The 25,927-nt window shown below is 30.6% G+C and overlaps 2 protein-coding genes and 1 non-coding gene across 4 annotated transcripts; 1 reads left to right on the forward strand and 2 right to left on the reverse strand.

Annotated features, from left to right (window-relative positions):
• Window positions 1-326: 326 nt before the first annotated feature.
• Window positions 327-2,758, forward strand: LOC124944866. The gene is made up of 4 exons (XM_047485216.1): window positions 327-866; window positions 956-2,053; window positions 2,319-2,412; window positions 2,505-2,758. Exons 1-4 carry the CDS (start codon window positions 327-329, stop codon window positions 2,732-2,734), a joined length of 1,962 nt encoding a protein of 653 aa, XP_047341172.1. The 3' UTR covers window positions 2,735-2,758.
• Window positions 2,759-3,208: 450 nt separating this feature from the next.
• LOC124919882 lies at window positions 3,209-5,481 on the reverse strand. 2 transcript variants are annotated; one of them, XM_047460247.1, is made up of 2 exons: window positions 3,526-5,481; window positions 3,209-3,319 (listed from the first exon to the last, which is right to left on the reverse strand). In XM_047460247.1, exon 1 carries the CDS (start codon window positions 5,351-5,353, stop codon window positions 3,590-3,592), a length of 1,764 nt encoding a protein of 587 aa, XP_047316203.1. In that variant the 5' UTR covers window positions 5,354-5,481; the 3' UTR covers window positions 3,209-3,319; window positions 3,526-3,589. The 2 variants fall into 2 exon arrangements, with proteins under 2 accessions (XP_047316203.1, XP_047316202.1); XM_047460246.1 differs by having other exon boundaries at window positions 3,209-3,382.
• Window positions 5,482-23,829: 18,348 nt separating this feature from the next.
• TRNAE-UUC lies at window positions 23,830-23,901 on the reverse strand. Its single transcript has one exon. It is a non-coding gene; the product is annotated as a tRNA-Glu (tRNA).
• Window positions 23,902-25,927: the final 2,026 nt, after the last annotated feature.

Below are 25,927 nucleotides of genomic sequence, written 5' to 3' on the forward strand. Positions count from 1 at the left end.
TTCATCTTCAAAGAATCAACCACAGGATCTATGGATTTGGATTTGGATTTACTCATCAACATTATCGTGTTTTCCTGATTACAGTCATGTACGATTCAAGTTCTTTATCGAGATGCGAAAATTTTCACTTTCTTAACTTCATTTATGGCGAAGAACTCGGTGATTGATTACTTTCTCTTCATTATCCTTCGTATCGTTTAATAATTTTAGCGGAAGTGAGTTGACTCAGTTCGAGTACGATGAAGAAGAATCTAATCGCGATGTAGTAATGATAAGATGAAACTTTCTTAAGAAATTAGATGCCTTCAGTTGTGATGAAACGATCCATGAGGATATTTGGTTCTAGGGTTTTAAGATCCGGAAGAACTTTTTTCCCCACCCATTCTCAACAGAATAATAATCTTAAGATATCAGCCGCCACTGAACCTCAAAGTTGGATCTATCTTCAACAACAACAGAATTCTGGCGGCTGCCCTGGTCCTGATCTTGTCACTCCAATGGATATAGAGAACAGAATTGTTCCAAGCCGATCTGATCAAGAGATGTCAATTCGAGGTGGTGGAGATAGATTTGTTCTTATTTATCACAGGAAAAGGAAAAGATCGGATGTGAATGATGTAATGTTTGGAAAGAAGTACTTTCGAAAGAGATGTAGAAATCATAGGAGAAACACAAAGGGTTCTTCATTCTGTTTGATTGCTGAGACAGAGGATGGAGACAGACATGGCTGGCTTTCTTCATTCATGTTGTTTGTTTTCAGATACATTTGTAGGAATGGTGATATGAAAGTTTCGAGGCTTTCTTCCTTGATGATATTGAGTCCATTTTCGATTGTTTTCTCATCCCATGGCATTGATTTCTCATGGGTAAGTTCAATTTCCTTTCCTTTTACATATCTGAAATTCATATCTGTAAACCTTTCATTATCTGAAATTCTATTTTATAATACTTTCAGGTACCATCATGGGTTAGAAGGAAAGGTGCATGTAAGATTCATGGATCCAAAGGCTTTACGCCGTTATTTACTCTTGAATTCTCTGCACTCCCATCCTGCTTCATGTATTTGCACTCGGGTTTACTTCTTAACCGGAGTTTAACCATCAATGATTCACCTAATCTGACTTTGGTAGATGTTGATTCGTCTTCGAATACAGTCCTTCCTGAGTTAAATGTGGAGTTACCTGTGAATGTGGAATTACCTGTTGTATCCGTAAAGAAGTACAATCGGAATAACACAAGGAAAAAGAGGGAATATGTGAAACCCGTGATAGTCGTTGACAATCGATTGAGGAGATCTATCCCGAAACCGAAGGATATGACATTGTCCTGGGGGGAAGATAATGATCCAAACAGGTGTAGAGCAAACATAATATTTGTTCAACCTGATGATTATTTAAATGTGGATGATGTAGTCATAATGTTAGAGATGTCTACTTTAAGGAAGTGGTCATTAACTGTTTCTAAAAATAGGTTGCTACGCTTCAATTTTCATCCTCTTAAAAAGATAAATTCTTGCTGCACTAAACGGGATGCAAATATAGTAACGTGGAGAGATAATCGATATGGGTGGAAGCTCGAGTTTGTGAATAGGCAACATTGGTTTAAGTTTAAAGAACTTTATAGAGTTTGCTCCGATCGCAATTTGCTATCTTCTACCGATGGTCCTGTCAATGTTCCGATTTTTCGAGAAATAGATAATTACGACGACGATTACGAGAAGAACGTTGGTGTTGTTGTTCCGTTTACGAGGTCGGAGTCGTATATTAGAGATAGAGATGATGAACTGACAAGGCTGTTGAAGAAAAACACTGCGATTTATGAGATGGATTCTGATGATGAGAAATGGCTGGGGGAGTACAATGGGGAGGTTTCGATGGAGGATTTTGAGTTGATAATTGATGCTTCCGAGGATAATATTGTTAACTATCCTGGTGATCAAGATGCGTCGAACCTGTATGTGGAACTGGAAAACAAGGATTTTGTGGAAGCTGTTTTTAGTTATTGGAACAAGAAGAGGGAGAGAAGAGGTTCTTCACTTTGTAAGATTTATAAGGTAAAAAGACCTCTTTGGTGGTATTCTTTTTATAAGCTTTTTATTATGAATGGCTATTATATATGAACATTCTTTTAGTTGAAAGCACAGATCCCATTTTGAACACCTTCAGATTTTTCATGAAAAATATGATAGACAATGCCAACAAATCTGAATGTTTCAAACACATAAAAAACATGAATGCAGGAAAAACATTTCATTGCTCAATCTCTTTACCTGCCCCTGTATCGTAACATTCATGGTTTGTTTGTTATATTTCTGTCAGAATCAACGGCAACGAAGAGACAGACTGCGCATAAAGAGAGTTGTACGCAAGAAAAGAACATCGATGTTAAGAAAAAGAAGGCAGCCTGAGACAGGCAAGTTCTTTTGGAAATGTATGCGCTCCTGTTGTAAATAATTCCTTCTTTTTAAGATTGATTCTCAATGAGAAAACAAACAAACATGACAGGTATTGGAAAGGATCGAATGGTACTAGAAGAGGAGAAGAAAGTGTTGCAAAAGTATGAAGCAGATAAAGCTAGAGCAAGTATATTGGTGGAATTGGCTATTGAGAAGCGCAAATTGGCTCAAATGCTCATGGTGAATGCAGACTTGGCAACCTTAAAAGCACTGGAGGCAACTAGGATAGCAGAAGCAGCCAAGTTTTCTGAATTGGTTGCTCGTCCCTCAACTGACTAACTAACAAACTTAATTAAAGCTGATTTTTGGGGGTTTCTTTTGGCTGTTTGTATATCCTTCCTTAGGCTGGATAGGATTATGAACAATTTGAATGTACAATCAGCAAATGCATACCGAATATGTAGAAGCGCAGGATAAAATAGACAAACTTTCCTTAAATCTCTTAGCCTTCTTCTTTTATGTTTTATATTTTGGTTGTTTTGAAATTATCTTTACTCACCTGTAAAGAGATTAGTTTCTTTACCCCCTTGCAAATGATCCACCTGAAACCTCTATGTGCCCATTTGGAAAACACTCTGGATTGGAATCTATATCTCATCTAGATCCACATACCTAACAAAAATAAGTGTTTCCAAAAAGGATATTAAGGTTTATCATCTAGATCTGGGTTTAGATGCAAATCCAGAGAGTGTTGTTTCCTTATGGGGTGTTTCCTTATGGGTCTGACATTGACAATCCTATACATTTCTGAGATCATACAGAGAAAACATAAATCAAGATTAAAGGAAGTGGATTTCTTTCAACAAACTTACATATAGATATGAAAACTTCGATTAGGCCAACAAAGAAGGAACCGAGCTAGAACTGAAAATGACAGCCAAAAATGGGAAGTTAGGATCCTCTTTGGATTTACTTCATTCATACACACTGCGATCCAAATGGCTCTAGTAAGTTTGAGAAATATTGCACTTCATCAATATATTCACATAAAGACTAGTTAACAGGCTAAGCAGGCAGGTAAATAACTATATAAGGAACGACAACAATAATAATAACAATAGAGAACATACCACAAAAAGACAGTCTGTATTACCCTTGGAAGAACAATCCCGATGATAAAACTCCATCTCAACATTATAAGCCCTCCAGATTCAAAGAATTGTGTAGCATTCTATCACTCGAATACTCCAAAACCGCGTTAGCACTAAGCTCTCGACCAAGCCTCCAAATGTAATTTAGGCCAACCAACAGCTCCGTAATTGCAGCTTCTGTTTTTTCTTGATTTGCCATGAAAAGCGTTTGGACAAGGAACACGTTCGTCCGAGAAACTATGTTCTGATGCTCGAAGCTCCTTTCAGACTGCCATCTAATCATGTTATGTGCAAGTGGAGCTAACCATTCCAATATTCCCGATATAGCATTGTTCCATTCCTGTGCTAAACCAGTATCACAAACAGAACTCTTGGCATGCGGTTTTAGTTTTTTCCTTAAAGCAGATCTAATACTAGAAGGCAACATGCTATACAAGTCGTCTCTTGCATCTTGACCGATTAAGTGAGGAGAAGTGGCTAGTTTCTCGATCACGATGATTACGTTTGCATAATGCAAAGACAGAGCAGACGCACCTAAGGTTTCTGGCGGTGGTTTCAGATACCTTTTTTGACCCGTTTTCGGCAAGTTGTTATCATCACCACTGGTAATTCCCTGAAGATTTTTCTTTTCAGCGGATTTTAGGGAGTGTGAGACAGTTTGATGACAGTTTCTAATTGAAGAATTGCTTCCTTCTATAATACATCCCCCAAACGGTCCTCCACCTCCTATAGGGGGTTGATTCTTTTGTTTCGAATGTGAGCTCTTACCTTGAAAAGGTAAGAAGATAAAGTGAGAACCCCATAACCTAAAACCAAGTTTACTTGGAAATGACCCTGATCCCCTACTTGATTTCTCGATAGGCCCGGAAAAGAAAGTCGACAACTTTTTCTTTCTAGAGAGGATTTGATCAGATTTCATGGCTGTGCTTCTTCCCAATGGACCTGAAAAAAAATCTGTTTTTGTAATCCATTTTTCTATCGGACCAGACGAGAATCTAGGAATGCTACTGTTCTCGGATGGATGAATAGACGACTGCATCATTGCAGAAACCGATTGACTGCGATCCATAAAATCTAAACTTAGATCTCCCGAAGAATTCTTTGTATCGGGATTTGTCACACAGTTGGTTCCGAAGACATGTCCAATCCTCCTGTATATTGTGAACACACATCTCGCTAAAAGACTAACAACGTAGTCATAGGTCTTGTTCCAAAATGAAATTTCCTTCAGTTGCTTCACCTCTTGCCTTTTCCAGGCGACTTTTTTCTCGTATTCAAGCAAACTTATGCTATCGAAATCTTCCCCAGCCTTCATTCTCCTCAGGCTATGTTCAAGATCTGTTAGCAATTCCAATTCTTGATGCAAACTCGAGTTGACGATGATGAACCGTTCCAATTTCTTAACCTTCTTGTCCATCTTTCTGTACGACAACTGCCATCCGTACAAATCCATATCAACCTTCATCAGATCACCAAATGCATTCTTAAAGCGCTTCAGATTGACATCTTCACACTTAGAAGCAAGCCTGGCCACAGCTTTGGAAACGTGATCCAAGTTGTCCATCATCTCAGCGCATATTAAGCTAGCGACATGATCGTCATCGTTGAAGACAAGCTTCCTAATGCCCAATGAATTCAATATCTCCTTTCTTAAATTAGCAACCTGCTTATCACTCAAAGACTTCCATAAATGATTAAGTTTTGTCATCAAATTGGCAACTTCAAACGTTAAAACTCCAATAAAGGGACTGCTCTCGTTCTGTTGCTGAGTTCTCCATAAATTACGGAACCATGATTCAGATACCATTTTGCACCACCAGAAATAAAAATTAGTCTGCCAATGAGATCTTCCCAACTTTCAATCCTCTGTGCAATCTTGTAGTCTACAAGAGATCAAAGCATAAAAGCAGCAGAAAGTAAGGCTTTTTTCAACAATCAAATCAGCAACCAAAATACTAAATTACCCTTACTTCATTCTTATATCATTTTAAATATTATTATATACAAAAGATAATTTAGTCATTTAACCCAAATAATCCACTTTTCTAACAAACAATGTTTTTTCCTAAAAAAACAGATTAAAATAAAATAAAAAACTACATCAAACAAGCTCTAAGTTAAGATATGAATGGTCCTAGTATGAAAGTCAAGTATTTTCCAAAGAGTGTAAGAAAACCAAAACAACCAAATTGTGGAACTAGTCAAATTCTTACAAATTGTTCTAGACTATTTTGCTTAAACAGGTCAAGCAAATCTGTCTTTAGAACAAACACAATCACAAATAAGGGCTTTGGGTCTGAGACTTATCCTTGGAATAACAGTACAGATCATTTTGCGGGCTAATGCGCTTAGGAGTGAGGGTAGTGTGGTTAAGCTTAGAGCTGCTGGCTTTTGTTCTTCTATAAAGATAACAAAAGATGACAACATTCAAAAACAGGTTGAAGTTATTGAACATGATATCGTGGTGAGGAATAATGAAACTCAAGAACATAAAGAGATTAAAGAAAATAGGGTAAAACATAAGAGTGGTAATGCATCTATTGAGTACAGATGTTAATTACGCTATTAACGATCATCCTAATTTGGATTATGTTTGAAGGATTAAGTGATTTGTAAAGGGAAAAGGGAATGGTAGAGGTCAGAAAGGAAATAATTACATCTATAGAGATTTTTGAATTGTGTTTGTCATCATTTCGATAACTTGGGATGATGTTCTTAGAGTTTCAAGATGACGTGTTCTTCACGGAAAGCTCGAATCTTCATTTTCATTACATTAGCATTATGAATCACAGTGCACCCCTCAGAAAATAGTCACAAATAACCAAAACTTCCTCTACTAATAATTTTGAATTCAACTAAACACCTAAAGGCTAAAAACACCTCAATCCAAATTCAAAATCACTCCAACTTACAACATAGAATCAGAAAAGAAAATACAATTAAACACTAAACATATCTTTCTCCATCTCCTCTAAATTAACAAACCAAAAGAAAGATCACTCATCACATCCTAGATGAAAATGGAATCAATAATAACATCTAACATCACTTCCATCATTCCTAACTAGTTAAGGTCATTGAGGAAACAGATGTTAATAAATCAAGCTGTTTACTAGGGTTTAAGATGATATTAAACAGAAACCTCTATCAAAACATAATCAGTAAAGGAAAAAACATGACTGTAGAAGAAAAAAACCTAAATCTGATTGAAATCAATCAAATATTCAATGATGTAAACAAAACCTAACAATGAATAATCGAAAGAAAAACTCACCTTAGGAAGTTAAACCATAGATAGATCGATTGAAATCGGGATGAATAATCACAAGAAACAGTAGAAAATCGATGTAATTATAGAGAGAGAGATTGGAGAGATTCTCTCGTCTGCTATAGAGAGAGAGAGAGCAGCCACATGGGAACTGAAAGAGGAAGCCAAAAATTCTAAACAGTGAAAAATGTGATAGAAAATTATAATATAATATCTATCTATTTATTTATTTAAATTATTTAATTTATTTAAATTAATTTATTTGTTTTTATTTATTTATTTATTTGCATGTGCTGATCCGGGTCCAGTTTATTCAATGAATTACGCGTTGTGGCCGCAATATTAATTTATATTTATTTTAAATACTTTTGAATTTGAATTTCAGATTTTGTTCTCATCTCTAAATTAGAAATATTCTTCAAATTATATTTACTAAATCTTTTATCCTGATCTTTGTTTATATATTAAAAAATAGTTCAGATTATGTTGGAATAAAATCAAATTTAATTAATTGTGATGGATTTTTTTATTGGTAGATATGATTTACATGTCTTGTGACATTAATATATATATATTTTTTGTATATGTACATGTGTTTTATTAATATTACTGTTTATGTATTATTTTAGATATATGATAAATTAAACAAATATGGTATAATAAGAGATGTTATTCCATATAACAATTAAAGAAATTTTATAACAACGGTCAAATAATTTAAATTCTAAGAGTTGAGTGAGTATAAGATATTAAAATTATAAATTCGATTTTTATTTTAAAATATATTAACATACTCGATAATTTGACTATGAAACTTGTTATAGTATTAACTATTAAGTTCAAAAACTTCAAAATTATTTCTTATTGTTTGTGATTATTGTTTTATAAGGTAAAAATCGGAATACAACATCATTACACGATATTTTTAAACAAATTAAGTAATAATTATCATGTTTTCACAGTACTTTTATATAATTTTTGTTGGATTTTCACGTTAAATAGATTTTGATGAAATTAAATGATTTTCAATAATATTTTTCTTCGAACATCTTCAATGTTTTTTTAGATTTTATTTATATAATTTATTCGGATCATGCTCAAGATGGATAATCGTCCTTATAGAGATATTGTAATTGTTGAATATTTTATTTATATTAAGAAGATCATAATTACGATGAACCATAAGAAAAAAAGCGAGATTAAATACAATGAAAGATAAATGATAACTTACATTGAGGAAATCATCACCTTAGTTTGCTCCTAATCAACCATGGAAGCCAATATAAGACTAGTCTTGATTTTTACTTCAAAAATCAATTACTCATTCACTCAACTTAATTCATAAAGCTCAAATCTCCATTTGAATCTTAACTCAACTTTTCATATAAATCAAATTCAATTTATTTTCTTTAATTTTATTCAAGTGTCCAAAATCAAAGGTTAAATCAAAATGCAAGAAATCAAAAGTTCTAAAAAAAGCCTTTATTTGATTTTAGATAATAGAGCCTTACTAACTCATTAAGAACTTCATCTCAACTTATTTAGTTCATTTTAAGAATATTAAATTTAGTCTCATCCTCTATTATATAGATTATGTTTCTTTTATAAACTTTAAATTATGCATATACAAAAATTAATAATATGTTTCACAATATCTAATATTTTTATTAAAATTGTGATAATATTGTTATAATATATAGGAGGAGTGATAGAGGGAGGGAATTTAATGAGGGAATTTGGTGAGGGAATGACTTGTCATCACCTTCATTGGTTGAAAAATGTAAAAGTGAGACGAAAGAGAGAAAAGAGAGAAATTATTTGATTTTTTCAGCGAATAAGATTATGCCACATCATTCCCTCACCAAATTCCCTCACAAAATTCTCTCACCTAATCATTTCTCAATATATAGTAATAACTATGATATATATGTTGGAATTAAACTAATTCCATTAATTAAATGGAAATGATATTTGGGCTAATGAAATTCACACCAAATTCAAATGTGAATTAAGTGTGAAATTAATCCAAATGAAATTCACATGAAATTCAAATGTGAATTAAAGTGAAATTAATCCAAATGAAATTCACATGAAATTCAAATGTGAATTAAAGTGAAATTAATCCAAATGAAATTCACATGAAATTCAAATGTGAATTAAGGTGAAATTTCATCCAAATGAAATTCACATCAAATTCATTGTGAATTAAATTTGTTAATTGTTACAATTAACATAAATGTCTTGAATGAGGCAATTAACAAATGATGTTAATTGCCATTGTAACTACAAAATATTTATTGTAGGATGTAACTTGCAAAGATGATGAAAAGGCAAGCAATGATAACCGTTGGATGAATGGATGATGGATTAGTGACCGTTGGATTAAAGAATTGATTATGAGTTTAATTTTCAACTATAAATATCCCTTCACATTGTATTCCTCTCCACACATTATCTTATAACTTCTCTCTCTAGAATTCTAAAGTCTTTCCTTGTTCTTGTGAGTATTCTTGTGAGTGTTCTTGTGAGCGTTCTTCGAGTTTCTTGACTCGATCATTTATGTGCGAAACCCGGTGATTGTGATTCAGGTACTTTTGTTTAGTTCGCTGTTGTAGTGGTTTTTCTGTGCTAAATCATTGCAGGTTCCGTTGTACCCTGGGAAGCAGCCACCGACGAAACTCTCCAGCACAAACGGGAGACGGTGAAGCTGTTTTAAGGGAACTATGATTCCACAGGCCTCGGAGCAAACGAGAAGATTTTTCTTCATTTCTTAAATAATCTGTTGTATTGTTTTATTATCATTGTATTATTTTCATATATCATTTACGTGTAATTTTTATGAGATAAGATAACCAACAATCTTAAAACAGTCGAAAATATTACTTATCTCAGATTCTTACACGTTTCTGGTTTTGTGATTCAGAAATGACTACCGAAATACCTACTTCTAACATGAGGATGCCAGTTCCAGCTAACCATCTGGATAAGCCAGAAAAGTTTGATGGCTCAAACTTTAAGAGATGGCAACAGAAGATGTTCTTCTACCTCACGACCCTAAGTCTTGCGCGATTTCTCACAGAGGATCCTCCCACTCCCAAAATCGATGAGCCAAACGTGGCTTCATCGTCGGATGCAAACGTGCATCCGAAAGTTGATGTGCAAGCGGCTTCGGCCATTGATGCTTGGCACCATTTAGATTTCTTATGCAGAAATTACGTGCTGAATGTCTTATCAGATTCATTGTACAATGTGTACAGTGAAAAGAATACGGCCAAAGAATTATGGCAATCTCTTGAACGTAAGTACAAAACAGAAGATGCGGGTGCAAAAAAGTTTATAGTCGGTCGATTTTTGGACTACAAAATGGTAGATTCAAGACCGGTCATTAAACAAGTTCAAGAGATCCAAGTTATTTTGCACGAAATTCATGCTGAGGGCATGATTTTGGGAGAAACTTTCCAAGTGGCTGCTATTATTGAGAAGTTGCCACCGTCTTGGAACGATTTCAAGAACTACCTTAAGCACAAGCGAAAGGAGATGAACGTAGAAGAATTGGTGATTCGTCTACGCATTGAAGAGGAAAATAAAAGTGCCTCAAAGAAATACTTTAGTCAAGATGTGGCTAAAGCAAATGTGGTTGAGCATGGTAAAGACAAGAAGAAACACAATTCTTTTGTCAAAAACCGGAGCCTTAATCCTAAAGGAGGAATCTCTAAGAAGTTCACTGGCAAGTATTTCAATTGCAATGGCATGGGCCATAGATCTTCCGAGTGCAAGAAGCCGAGAAGAGTTCGAGAGGCTAACTTGACTCAAGGATTATCGGACATGGATTTATGTGCGATGATATCTGAGGTTAACTTGGTGGGGTCTAATCCACGAGAGTGGTGGGTTGACACAGGAGCTACAAGACATGTTTGTTCCAACAAAGATGTATTTTTAAGCCTCGAAGAAGTGAAGAATGTTGAAAAGCTGTTCATGGGGAATTCTGCCACTTCTGACATACAAGGTGAAGGAAAAGTGGTGTTAAGGTTGTCTTCAGGGAAAGATTTAACATTGACTAATGTGTTGTATGTTCCGGAGATTCGGAAAAATTTGATATCCGGATCTCTTCTAAGTAAGCATGGTTTTAGAATTGTGATTGAGTCGGATAAAATTATTTTATCCAAAGGTGGAATGTTTGTAGGTAGAGGTTATGCTACTGATGGGCTTTTTAAGCTAAATGTAATGGCAGTTAAGCCAAGTATGAATGAAAAGAATAAGTCTTCTATTTATTTGTTGGAGTCTTCCATTTTATGGCATGGTAGACTAGGTCATATTAATTATGATTCGATGCATCGATTAATAAAACTGAATAGTATACCTACATTCGAAATTAATAAGAAACACAAGTGTGAAATTTGTGTTGAAGCGAAATTGACGAGATCATCCTTTCGAAACGTTGAAAGAAGTAATAGACCGCTTGATTAAATTCATATAGATGTGTGTAATTTAAAAGGAACACCAACACGTGGTGGAGGAAAATATTTCATTACTTTTATTGATGATAACACAAAATATTGTTATGTGTATATTCTTAAAAGTAAAGATGAAGCCATAGAAAAATTCACTCTTTATAAAAATGAGGTTGAAAACCAACTTGGTAAAAAGATCAAGGTGTTAAGAAGTGATAGAGGATGTGAATATGAATCACCTTTTGCCGAGCTATGTGCTCAACATGGTATAATCCATGAGAAGACAACACCTTATTCTCCTCAGCAAAATGGTACGGCTGAGAGAAAAAATAGAACATTAAAAGAAATGATGAATTCACTTCTATTAAGTTCTGGTCTACCACATAACATGTGGGGAGAAGCTATTTTGACAGCTAATTACCTTTTAAATAAGGTTCCACGAAAGAAGCTAGATAAGAGTCCATATGAATTATGGCATGAAAGAAAACCATCATATGAATACTTACGAATGTGGGGGTGTCTAGCTAAGGTAGTCGTACCATTACCTAAAAAGGTGAAAGTTGGACCAAAAACTGTTGATTGTATATTTATTGGATATGCACATAACAATAGTGCTTATCGTTTTCTTGTGTTTAAATCGGACATTCCGGATATTCATAAGAATACAATAATGGAATCGAGAAATGTATCGTTCTTTGAACATGTACTTCCATATAAGTCTAATGAAGAACAACGTTCTCCAAAAAGATTTCTTGAACTAGATGAACAAGAAAAGGAGAATGAAGTTGAGGTTGAACTTAGACGAAGTAAACGAGCTAGAACCGAAAAATCATTTGGTCCAGATTTTATTACTTTCATGATGGAAAGTGAACCTCAAACGTATAATGATGCAATTAACTCATCTGAAAGACCTCAATGGAAAGAGGCAATTAATAGTGAGATAGAATCTATCTTGCAAAACCATACATGGGAACTAGTGGATCTGCCTCTGGGAAATAAACCACTAGGTTGCCGATGGATTTTCAAAAGAAAAATGAAAGCTGATGGATCAATTGATAAATATAAGGCAAGACTGGTGGTAAAAGGATATCGCCAACGAGAAGGTCTTGATTATTTTGATACATATTCTCCAGTTACGAGAATAACTTCTATTCGATTGATTCTTGCGATTGCTTCTTTGCGCAATCTAGAAGTTCATCAAATGGACGTAAAAACAGCTTTCTTAAATGGAAACTTGGAAGAAGAAATTTACATAGATCAACCTCAAGGGTTTTCTTCTCAGGGACAAGAAAATAAAGTTTGTAAATTAGTTAAGTCATTGTATGGCTTAAAACAAGCTCCAAAACAATGGCATGAGAAATTTGATCATGCTATGATCTCAAGTGGATTTAAGATCAATGAATGTGATAAATGTATTTATATTAAAGACACAAAAAATGGTTACGTCATTTTATGTCTTTATGTAGATGACATACTTATCATTGGAAGTGATGATAAAATGGTTAAATCCACTAAAGATATGTTAAATTCAAAATTTGACATGAAAGATATGGGATTGGCTGATGTGATTCTTGGAATCAAAGTGATTAGAACATCGGAAGGGATAGTTCTAAGTCAATCACATTATGTGGATAAAATCCTCGAAAAATTTAACAATGATGATTCTGCATTGGCTAAGACTCCGATAGATACGAGTCAACATCTATCTAAAAATCGCGGAGAGAGTGTTTCTCAATTAGAATATTCTCGAATAATTGGGAGTCTAATGTACTTAATGAGTTGTACAAGACCAGATATAGCCTATGCAGTAAGCAAACTAAGTAGATACACGAGTAATCCGGGTAATAATCATTGGAAAGCCATTGTACGATTACTTAGGTATTTAAGAAATACTCGTGATTATGGTCTGCACTACACGAGACATCCTGCTGTTATCGAAGGGTACACTGATGCTAATTGGATTTCAGATATGAAAGACTCTAAGTCAACAAGTGGATATGTATTTACACTTGGAGGTGCAGCTATATCTTGGAAATCTTCTAAACAAACTGTTATTGCTAGATCCACGATGGAATCTGAATTTATAGCTCTTGACAAATGTGGTGAAGAAGCTGAATGGCTACGTCTATTCTTAGAAGATATTCCAATATGGTCTAAGCCCGTACCAGCAAATTCTATTCATTGTGATAGTCAATCTGCGATTGGACGAGCTAAGAGTCATATGTATAATGGTAAGTCTAGACATATATGTCGTAGACATAATACCATTAGACAATTACTCTCTACTGGAATTATCTCAATTGATTACGTAATATCAAAAGATAATATTGTGGATCCGCTAACCAAAGGGTTAAATAGAGAGTTGGTGTTAAAGTCCTCACAAGGAATGGGACTTAAGCCTACAATAAGTTAGTATGAAGGGAAACCCAACCTATGATGACTGGAGATCCCAAGAACTAGGTTCAATGGGACAACCTAATTGTACTAAACTTGGTATATTGCTATGGGTAAAAATCCTACGATTAAATAGCATTTCGGGAAAGGATAAGCACACGGGCTTTTAATGATTCTTTATGAATAAAAAGATCACCTATGTGAGAGAGAAGTGGGGCCGCTTCGAAAGAATTGCACGGCTCAATTCTAGACCCTCTCACTGAACCAGGCGAGTGTTCATGGCCAAAACGAACACAATCATGAGAACTGACATGTATCAAGAAGAATTTTATGTGAAAGTGTGTAATCGTTTACACAAAAGGCAGAATAGTTCAAGGACATCGAGTCTACTAATCGGCTAGTAAAGTTATATACTTTCATAAGGGAAGGTTCAAAGGGTTACACCTACCTATCCTATGTAAAATTCAACTGTTGAACCTTTCACCGGGTTAATCTTTCAATTTCCATTAATGTGGGGGATTGTTGGAATTAAACTAATTCCATTAATTAAATGGAAATGATATTTGGGCTAATGAAATTCACACCAAATTCAAATGTGAATTAAGTGTGAAATTAATCCAAATGAAATTCACATGAAATTCAAATGTGAATTAAAGTGAAATTAATCCAAATGAAATTCACATGAAATTCAAATGTGAATTAAAGTGAAATTAATCCAAATGAAATTCACATGAAATTCAAATGTGAATTAAGGTGAAATTTCATCCAAATGAAATTCACATCAAATTCATTGTGAATTAAATTTGTTAATTGTTACAATTAACATAAATGTCTTGAATGAGGCAATTAACAAATGATGTTAATTGCCATTGTAACTACAAAATATTTATTGTAGGATGTAACTTGCAAAGATGATGAAAAGGCAAGCAACGATAACCGTTGGATGAATGGATGATGGATTAGTGACCGTTGGATTAAAGAATTGATTATGAGTTTAATTTTCAACTATAAATATCCCTTCACATTGTATTCCTCTCCACACATTATCTTATAACTTCTCTCTCTAGAATTCTAAAGTCTTTCCTTGTTCTTGTGAGTATTCTTGTGAGTGTTCTTGTGAGCGTTCTTCGAGTTTCTTGACTCGATCATTTCTGTGCAAAACCCGGTGATTGTGATTCAGGTACTTTTGTTTAGTTCGCTGTTGTAGCGGTTTTTCTGTGCTAAATCATTGCAGGTTCCGTTGTACCCTGGGAAGCAGCCACCGACGAAACTCTCCAGCACAAACGGGAGACGGTGAAACTGTTTTAAGGGAACTGTGATTCCACAGGTCTCGGAGCAAACGAGAAGATTTTTCTTCATTTTTTAAATAATCTGTTGTATTGTTTTATTATCATTGTATTATTTTCATATATCATTTACGTGTAATTTTTATGAGATAAGATAACCAACAATATATTACTATATATTAACAATATTCATTAGTCATGTTTGTTATCAAAAGAAACTAATCACATTTTCTGAATTTTGTAGAAAATTGGACTTGATTTAGCTTTTACATCCATTTACTCTCAATTGTCCTTAATAGTGGGTGGGGCACCATTAAAAAGAACTTTATTCTTTCATCTATTGATTATTTTTTGACAAAATTTCTGCTCAAAATGTTTAGGTTTAGATGGGTTTTGACTTTTGAGTCATACAAAGATTATTGGACAATGCATTCCATATTTTCATAAAAAGTATCTTTTGTGACACCAAACTTGTCATCAAGTCAAGAGATCAAATTAAAATCACTTTCCAAGAGCTAACACTAAAAACTATTTTTAGATTGAAAACTTTTGAAATTCCTTTAAGACATTATTATCACAATCAAAATTGTAATCTCAAACCTCTATAAATACTCGGTATATGTTTTTAATGATTTTAAAGAGATGTGAACTCATTCTATCAATAAAATCAAACGCAGAAAGTTAAAGGTCTCATATTCAGTTCTCAAATCATAGCGATGAGGCACGTGATAGTCTCCCCCGAGTCACCAAATAAAAAGAAATCGAACATATAAGCTAGCTATTTTCTTATATCAAAAAAGTTTTCTGAAAATTTTGTACATTTCTGTCACATTTTGGGGTCAGCTTGATTTGAGCATCAATTTCAAACCAAATGAACAAAGTTAAAGAACCAAGCATATTACTAACAATTTATATACAAATAACCTTTCAATCTAAGATTCCACTTTTCAAATGAATTGGGAGATAGTCATGAGTTTTCAGGTGGGACTGAAATTCTGTCCCATTTCATTGGCAATTTGATTTGAGCCTCAATTTGAGCTATATATTTTGAAGAAAATTCTGAAATTAAAGTTATGCCAAAGGTATATAAAAACCTCAACTTTCACTATTCAACTCGATTTTTCCAAATTAATCATTTTGCAATTAGGATCAAACTATACAGATTCTAAACATGGTTTTTGTTCTTGAATTATTTGACACTCGATCTAACTATAAATTAGTAAATCAAACCACAAATAAGGTTCTGAGGTCTATCTTCATTGAATCAAGATGACCTAATTCATTTCTGTCAAGAGTTTACACAACAAACAAAGGGGGAAAGAAACCTTAAAACAAATAGTTCAGATTTGGGGGTTTCCCCTTGTTGTCTGAATTTGAGTCTTGTATTTTTTGGATCAAATCATGGTCAAAGGGGATTTTTTAACATCTCTACTTCATATCATCACCCTATCTAGGTGTTGAATCAAGCTAAAACATATTAGGATTATAAAATCTATATTAATATTTGTATGCTATTTGATCTCAAAATGACTCAAACCAACAAGATTTCTCTATATAAATTTGATAAAACATACACAAGGATACTAGCCAAAGTTGAAACCAAGTTCTAGATCCATTGTGTGATTGAATAAGAAGATATTGATAAATCTTCTTATCCAAAATCAGATTTGATAATATTAATTGTTAAATTGAAATGAATAGAAACTTTGATATAGATCATCATCCATTTAACTAGATAATGGAAACTTTGCTCAATCAAGTAACTCACCCGAAACTTGATTGATACGAACTATCAATTATTAGTCGTTAATCCAATGCAACAAACACTTTTAGAGATATTTTTGAAAATAATATTATATGCTTGGAATTATTAAAATTGCGATTTTGATGTGAAGGTTAAAATTAGTATAAACATAGTTTTAACGAAGTTTTTATTAGGTTAATATATCTAAAAATGCAATCCCCAACTCTAACTTTTTAGAACTAATTTTAGAAAACGTCATAATAATAACATTATGAATGATACATATCGAATGACTACATTCATTAAAAGTTAACGATTTCTCTCAAATCAGATAGTGCATACGTACAAAAATTAGAATAGTAACTCAAATATATAAACATTTCATATCAATTGTCTCAATTCAAACTTTTCATGGATTCGGACATTACCCAAAATGTATTGTGATAATTTATAACAAATAATATCACAAATAACTTTGACTAAATTATATTTTCATTTTTATCAAAATTTTTACTATTTTTCTAAAAAAAAGTGGATTCAAAACATTGTATCACATGTCCACATATGCTATTGTTTGTGATTAGATAACAATGGCATAAGGTTTGTTCAGTAATGCAGTTTATTTATTACATTATCAATCTAGACAGAAGGGATATATATATATTTGATTGTTAGGATCGAGATTATCAATAATATTATTCCTTTCAATTTCATTGAAATATTTAAAAGAAGAACAAGTATATATATATATATATATTAATCCCTTCACTGTTGTACATGGACACCTGTTGAGGAATGATACATCGATCAAGTGTGATCTATGATAAGTACGGTGGTGGGTCCAACGAACTGGCCGCCGGATACGGCGCCGGGATTGGGACCAGAGATTATGGGCTCTATATACTGTTTTTTCTGCTACACATTTCAAGAGAAATGGTCGATCGATGCATGATTCCCTTGTGTCATCTGTGAATAATTATTATAATTTTAACATGCTTAATTAACAACATTATCTTTTACCAAAAGATGCTTACCAACTTATTTTTTACTTCCTTATTTTAACTAAATAACTAGTTCGATCAAATCTTATTAGCTAATATTTCGATGTGTTTGGTTGAATTGTTATCGCTAGTTGTGTTTCATATCTTTAATTGCTAGACTTATTTAGAGTTTTTTTTTTTAATTTATTATTCATAACTATTATAGCAAATTCACAATCATGATCAGTTGTTCGCGACGACGAAGAAGATAATCAAAATAACAAATAAAGAAATATTGTATTGGGTTTAACATAAGTTATGTAAATAGTAATAATAGCCCATCATACAAATCAACTATAGTCTTGCATTCTTGACTCTTGAGAATTTGATTTTATCCATTCTGTAAAGTACCAAAGAATAAAAAAAAATAAGACTAACCTAATACATTACTAGCTAGGGTTGAAAACCATAGTCGGGTTAACTAACAAACTTGACCCCTAACAAACTTGACTGAATCGTAGCACTATTAGAGGAATGCGATTTTACTTAACTTTAGATTATGAGTTTAAATCCTCGCAACCTTCTAATATATGTTTTTCATTTTAATTTTGATAAAAGAAATTATAGATAATATTGTTTGTAGGAAAGCTTAAAAATCAATCAAATGAAAATACAATCATGCAAGGTTATAGTCGTTGTGATCCCTCTTCTAGCCTAGCGGTAAAAAATTTGGATATCCCCAGCCTCCCTAAAGTTACTAGGTTCGAGCCCGTCAGACGACAAGTTTCGCTTGTCTGGTTAATTGGTTAAGTGTATTTACGGACCATAACTTAACATGCGGGGATTAGTCACACTCAGAAGGAGTAGAGAAACCCAACGTTCTTAACAAAAAATAAAATAAATAAATAGTTGTTGTGATCCCCTCTTCTAGTCCAAACGTCATTAATAAGTGAAAATCTCTGGCAGATCCTGAGTTTGAGTCCGTCAGCGGTAAGTTACGCTCATCTGATTAATTGGTTAATTGCGTTTGTATGCTACGTGTTTAACTCGTGAGAATTAGTCGCATTCCGAAGGAGAAAGGACTTAGCATTCTTAAAATAAATAAACAAATAAATAGTTGTTGTGACGTGATTCTAAAAAAATATTTCTAATTAAGGCATCAATTTATATTTAAGCTATATTTCTTTGAAAATTTTGTGACCAAATTAACACTTGTTAGAAAATTCAAGTTCGTCGTTGAGATGGGTCATATGTACCACTATGCCTGTCGAAAGAAAACATTTGATCACCTATTTTTTCAAAGTTAATTGAAGTATTTTGAAGAATAATACTTAATAATTTTAGATTAATCTTAAAAAATGAATAATTATGATTATAAAGGGAAAAATATATTTTTTCAACAATCTACAAATGTTTATCTGCAACTTATATTTATAAAAATTGGAAGTAGAAAAAAAAAATTGGTTCCAAACATAAGACAAGATTAAAAATTTTGGAAAGAAATTCAAATTTGTGAAAGAACAATTCCTTAAGTAAAATTTTGAACAAAATTATTAACTTCACTCACAATTTTGTTTTTTTATAAATAGTTTATACAATATATGAAAACTAATTATGTTTAAACATAAGAAGAAAAAATAGAGTGGAAAGAACTTGCGAAGATAAGATCAACTTACTCAAACAAAAATCAATGACATAATAAAAGGACAAACTCATATCACCGTCTTTTAAGGTCCTCAAACAACACAATCAAATCCTCAACAAATGGTGTGAGGAGTCTAGTACGCGTCTCAGCAAAAGTCGCTATGATAACACAATGGGCGATTAAATGATCCTATAAAAAACATGAATGATGTCCCATTGTTTATGCAGAGTCGCACACCTAACAACCCAATCCGAAGCTTACAAACAATCCATGATTTTACATTTGTACACGAAATGACCTATTGAATCATGATAGATACTACATATCATGCTGCAGCTAAAACTCACAACTCAAAATAATGCAACAATCATCTATGAGGCTTCCATTGTGGACGACGCTCAAGCCAAGGAAGGGGATTTTGAAATTTTCATACCCCACAACTTATCCCAACGAAATACACATTTCAATTTAAAGTTATTTGGCTGATTCCATGGCAATAATTTTTTTATAGTGTTTTCCTTTTTGCTTTATTTGAAAAACTTAACTAGTAATAATTTTAAATTATAGTGTTCAAAACATTTGGGTAATTTTTGTTTGTTTTCTTTATTAATAAAAGTTTCTACCAACAGTTAAGAGTTAAGAGTTAGGACAATATTTTTTCGATTTTGTTGTCACATTTTCATGTATGTCTTAACTTAGTTTTGAATGTTTTTTTTTAATTAATCTGAACTGTTTTATTTATGCATTTTTATCATTCAGTTGTTATCTTCGCAATTAAATAAATTAATGAAACGAGTAAATGACTGTCATATCTCTATTTCTAGTGATCATATTTAACTTTATTGTACTACCTCCTAATAGTAAAAAGAAAATTCTTTATATTTTCAAATACAACACAAACAAAACTACAAATCCCTTCATGGGAGCTGCTCCAAAAATGATTAATCATAATATTGGACTGTTTAAAAAAACAAAAATATTTAAAATATTATATATAATAATAATATTAAAATCAAATAAAATATATTTAATATATATAATAATAAAATGTATATAATATAAATTAATGGTACGTATAATGGGAAATTAAAAATTAAGTAATTTATAAAAAGTGGTATAAGAAGACTAGTTACAATTTTATCCAAAATATGAGTTATAAATTGTATACAAGTATAAATTTAAACTAATAATAAAATGTTAAAACTACCTTTCATAGAGTATTTTGGTGTTTAAAATTAGTTTTAAAATTTAAATATAAGAAAACTTTAAGCATTTTAATTTAAAAACAAAATTTTAAACATTATTAATTAAATTAAAAAAAAACTAATTAAAAAAATATGAAATTTATATAAACTTTATTTAAGAATTAATAGTATTTTCCAATTAAATTTTAAAATTTTAATTTAAAAACAAAATAATTGTAGAAATATTTATTTAAAAATATTAATAATAAAAGATAAATATAAATAAAGAAAATTTGAAAAATATAAAAAGTGTTATTTAAACATAAAGTAAAAAAAAATTAAAATTAACTAAAATTAAAAAGAAAATTAAGATATAATTTAAAAAAGAAAAAACGTTTTTTAACATTTTTATTATATATATATAAAGCAATTTTGTATTTTATACTTTTAATTAAAAAATAAAAATAAATGTGACTTCATATAAAAACATGATTTAAAATCTACGAATAAATTTACATATAAGTTAGAAATTAAATTTAAAATATTTTAATTTAAAAGAAAAAAACTACTAATAATTTGTTTTTATTAAAATAAAATAAAAATATTAATAATTAATAACTAAATATTTTTTAAAACACAGATTAAAATTGAAAAACAGATTAAAGTCAGTTAGAATTTTAAAATCAAATTAAAAGAAGATAATTTTTTAATTAAGATTCCAAAAGTTAAAAAAAGTAAAACATGATTATCTATTTTCAAAATTTTGAAGATTTAAAAAGTATTTTTTTAAAATAAAGTAAAAAGAAGATTAAAATTTTAAAATTCAAAATTAAAAGTTAAATAGAAAGTAAAACATTAATATATCTATTGTCACTTATTCTTTTTCCCATTTTCATTCTTTTGCCAATAATTTCTTTTTAATTTAATGGTATTTTGTTTGACTTTTAAAGAAGAAAAAAAATAGCAAATCAAAAGGCCCTTTAGAGCTCTAAACCTAGAGAGTTAAGCCCTAAATGGCTAATTTGACGAAATTACCATAAAAGGCCTTTAAATGCGCGGGTGACCGACGCATAAATTAAATTACGCAAATAATTATTTCAAAATATTCTGACGAAATTACCCTGTCGCGTAATGTGAAGGGCAGGATCGTCTCGTGAAGGAAGCATATGAAAAGTCCAGACCGTAATGTGATGAACACATGAGACATAACATCGATGATTTTTCTCACGTATAAATAACCCAGCATCGAATAACCAAAAACAATATCTCTAAAATGTATTGAATACACAAAATATTTTTATTTCTTAATTTCTCAAAAAATAAATTAGGCGGCGACTCTAAAATATAAAAACTTAGTCATAATCGATAATTTTAAACTCATTCTAATCACGTCTATTATTTTGATTGTTTATCCCTCGAGATTCAAGATAATTGTAAGGTGTGAGACACACTTATAGTCTAAACCCCTCTCTTTTGAGAGTGTCAATTTTTAACAATACTAAAAATATAATTATATATATATAAATTAAAATGGTTAAATCTTATTAATTTTTTATATATTTAATTCTATTTTTAATATGTTATTAAAATATTTAATACTTTTTTTAATATTATAAATAATTTTTTTGAATAACATATTTTTAAATTTTATTAGAATAAATTTATAATATTAAAAAAACTATTATATATATTTTAATAATATATTATAAATAGAAATATACCATATATATATATATATAAATAGAATTTTTAATCTTATTAAATTATTTTATTTAAATTATTATTATTTACATAATTTAATTAGTATTTATTTAATAAATATTTTAATAAAATATATTATATATATATAAATTTAAAAAAAATATATTTTAAAATAATTTATTTAATATTATACTTAATTTTGATAATTATAAATAGAATATATATAAAAGTAAAATTATTTATTTATTCATAAAACAAAAAATTCAAATAATTTTATTATATAATAAAAATATATATATTTAACATCATATTACTTCGTATTGTCAGATCACGCTCTAGTTGATTTGGATATATCCTTTATTATAAATGGAGCAGTTATCGGATTCATATTACTTCGTATTGTCAGATCACGCTCTAGTTGATTTGGATATATCCTTTATTATAAATGGAGCAGTTATCGAGTTATCGGATTCAAATATATTTGTGGGTTAACCCATGGGTTTTATTAATCAATGAAAACATAAATAATAGTAGTTGAAATGTCTCACACCAATGCTGACCATTTTTTTTTTTATTTCTCTTCATCTTTATGATAAGTTTTATCTCCCATATATTTTCTTGCATAATTAGATTCTATATGACCATTTTTTTTTATTTCTCTTCATCTTTATGATATGTTTCACGACCTTTCATCTCCCGTATATTTTCTTGCATCAGATGAGCACGATAAGGCTCTATAGACGCAAATCATTTTCTCCTTCTTTTAATCTTTTAATATGTTCTTCGAATATTCAGGTAAGTATTATATTTTGAAGAACTTTTCAAATTTTTAGTGACACGACATTTCTTCTTCAAAATCTTCTTTTAGATCAGATTAGGACGACAAAATTCTATAAGCGCAAAGTTTTTGTTCTCATTTTTTTTTATATGTTCTTCAACTATTGAGGTAATTATTATCTTATGGAAGAGTTTTTTTCAGTATAACTTGGGTGCTATTGCTTTTTTTGAATTTTCTTAGAGTGTCCCAAACTTTTTTTTTTCTAGATCTTCTTTTGCATTATATGAGGACGACAAGGTTTTACATGCGCAAAAATATTTATCATTTTTTGGATATGTAAAACAATTGAGGTAAATATTATCTTTTGGAATAATTTTTCAATTTTTTTTAATATAACTTGATTGTTCCAGAAAGATTTTTATTTAGTTCGCATTATTCAATGAGTGTTACTATTAATTTTTTTTCTTATGGAAGTTCTAAAATGCATAATTGGTAAGGTTGTGCATTATTCAGTTTAGTGTTAATAATTCTTTTTTTATGGAGATTTTTGTGTTTCGTAATTCTGTAATTAACATTAGAATTAGAATTATAAAGTACAATTCTATTTTAAATTTGGTAAACCCTTAATATTAAGAATTAGAATTTCAATGAAATTCAATCTAGTATAATTTTATAGTTATTATTTTATTTTCAAGTAAGGTCGTAAAAATGTAAAAAAATTAATTTTTTATTTTTAAAATTTGGTAAGCCCTTTAATATTAAGAACTAGAATTTCAATGAAATTCAATCTAGTATAATTTTATAGTTATTATTTTCTTTTCAAGTAAGGTCGTAAAAATGTAAAAAAATTAATTCCGATGCCGGGAATCGAACCCGGGTCCCCTGGGTGAAAGCCAGATATCCTAACCGCTGGACGACATCGGATTTTGTTAATTTTAGATTTATTAATTGCACTCAATTTAGGTTGAAATTGTAATTCCAATTTTTTTAATCTCTTTTCAAACAAAATAACTTTATATTTTATTATTTAAAATACGATTAAAGTTTTCAATCGATATTTTTTTAATTTAGGATATTAAAATATGGAATCGATATTTTTTTAATTTAGTAAGTTAACATTTTGAACTAATATATATATATATATATATATATATATATATATATATATATATATATATATATATATATATTTTAATTTAGTAAGTTAACATGTTAAACCGATATTTTGTTTTTGAATTTAGAAAATTAAAATATCACATATATTTTTTTAAATAAAAATCGAGTAGTAATTGTCGAACCAATAGTTTATAAAATAGATAATATATATTATAATTATTTTTATTATATTTTTTTACCAATATAAAATTTGAGATTTATTACAATTTTATATTTTTTTCAATCATAGAAATTGAATTGAAGAGTAAATAACTAAATCATGTTTTGTATTAGTTATGTATCTTACTTAAAAAAATATATATATAATGACTTTTAATGTTGTTTTTTTTAAAAGCAAATATTTTGGTTTTCAAAACATAAAATATTTTCTCTCGGGTAAATGTTGAAAACTACAATACCTATATATATTCGATTCGATTCTTTACAAAGAGTCCGTATTCGATTTTGTTTTTCAGATTCGGATTTTTAATTCGGATTTGGATTTGGATTTGGATTCGGATTCGGAATTAAAAAAATATTTTTGGATATCCGAACTATCCAAAATTAGAAGTCAGTATTGTTCACGAAAAATTGACAATTAGTCACTCTCTGCAAAAGACGCATGTGACTCTTTACATTCTTTATATAAATATAAACTAGGAGCATGTGACTCTTTACATATAGAACTACCCAAATAGTTTCAGTTTTACTCATCTAACATACTCTTTCTTCTTTCTCCCTCTCTTTCATTTAACAAAAAACTCATCTAACATACTCTTTCTTCTTTCTCCCTCTCTTTCATTTAACAACTCATGTTAACATCTCTTTCAATAGTATGGACATTGACGTATACAACTAATATATTAATTGATGTCATCGAATTATCGTGAAAGATGCTACTGTGCTTGGATGATGCTACACTACTTATTGTTGTCAAAATTTCGATTTTACGAGCTTATAAATAATTAACTCTTCAATTTAAATTTTGATTAATTTATAATTGTGTGGAACATTATATTTGAAATATGTGGTGTTTTGGTGTATTACTTTCTTAAATATTTTTAATAGTGATTATTGCATTTAAGGCAATGTGCAAAATATTTCGAATAATTTGGATTATCCGTATCTGAAAAAAATCGGATAGTTCAGATTCGGATAGTTCGGACTCAGACTCAGATAGAAAATATGGAATTCGGATAGTCCGGATAGTTCGAAATTCGTATAGTTCGGATTCGGATAATCCAAATTCTCACTCTTATATATGAGTAAGGATAAGGGAGTGAATAATTTGTAGCGAATTGGGAAGTGAATGATGTGTCATTGTACATGTCACCTTAGAAATATGACTCGTATCAATTTCTCTCTCTTTGATTTTAAATGGTACATATCACTGAACCACATCACTAATTTCTATTCTCTTTAACTTTATTATAAAATTATTATAAATATTCACCTAATTTGAAATTGAAAGAGATAAATTTTTAATTTTCAAACTCAAAATATGTGCGGAAAATTAATCATACAGATAGAAAGAACACAATAATTTTATACTAGGTTCGGTTTCTGATTGATGCCTACATCATAGTCCGAGAACAGTGCCGGACCTGAGATTTCGAGGCCTGAGGCGAGCACAAAACTTGGTGCCCTCAAAGATTAATATTCATACATATATTTTTTATCGATTTAAATATAATAATATTTGTAACATGAATTCTAGAAATAAAATATCATCAAAACAATATGTCATAAGTAAATACTAAAAAAACAAAAAAGATCCAAACAAAATATAAAATTC

This window comes from Impatiens glandulifera, chromosome 1, assembly GCF_907164915.1.
Source record: "Impatiens glandulifera chromosome 1, dImpGla2.1, whole genome shotgun sequence".
Taxonomy (NCBI): domain Eukaryota; kingdom Viridiplantae; phylum Streptophyta; class Magnoliopsida; order Ericales; family Balsaminaceae; genus Impatiens; species Impatiens glandulifera.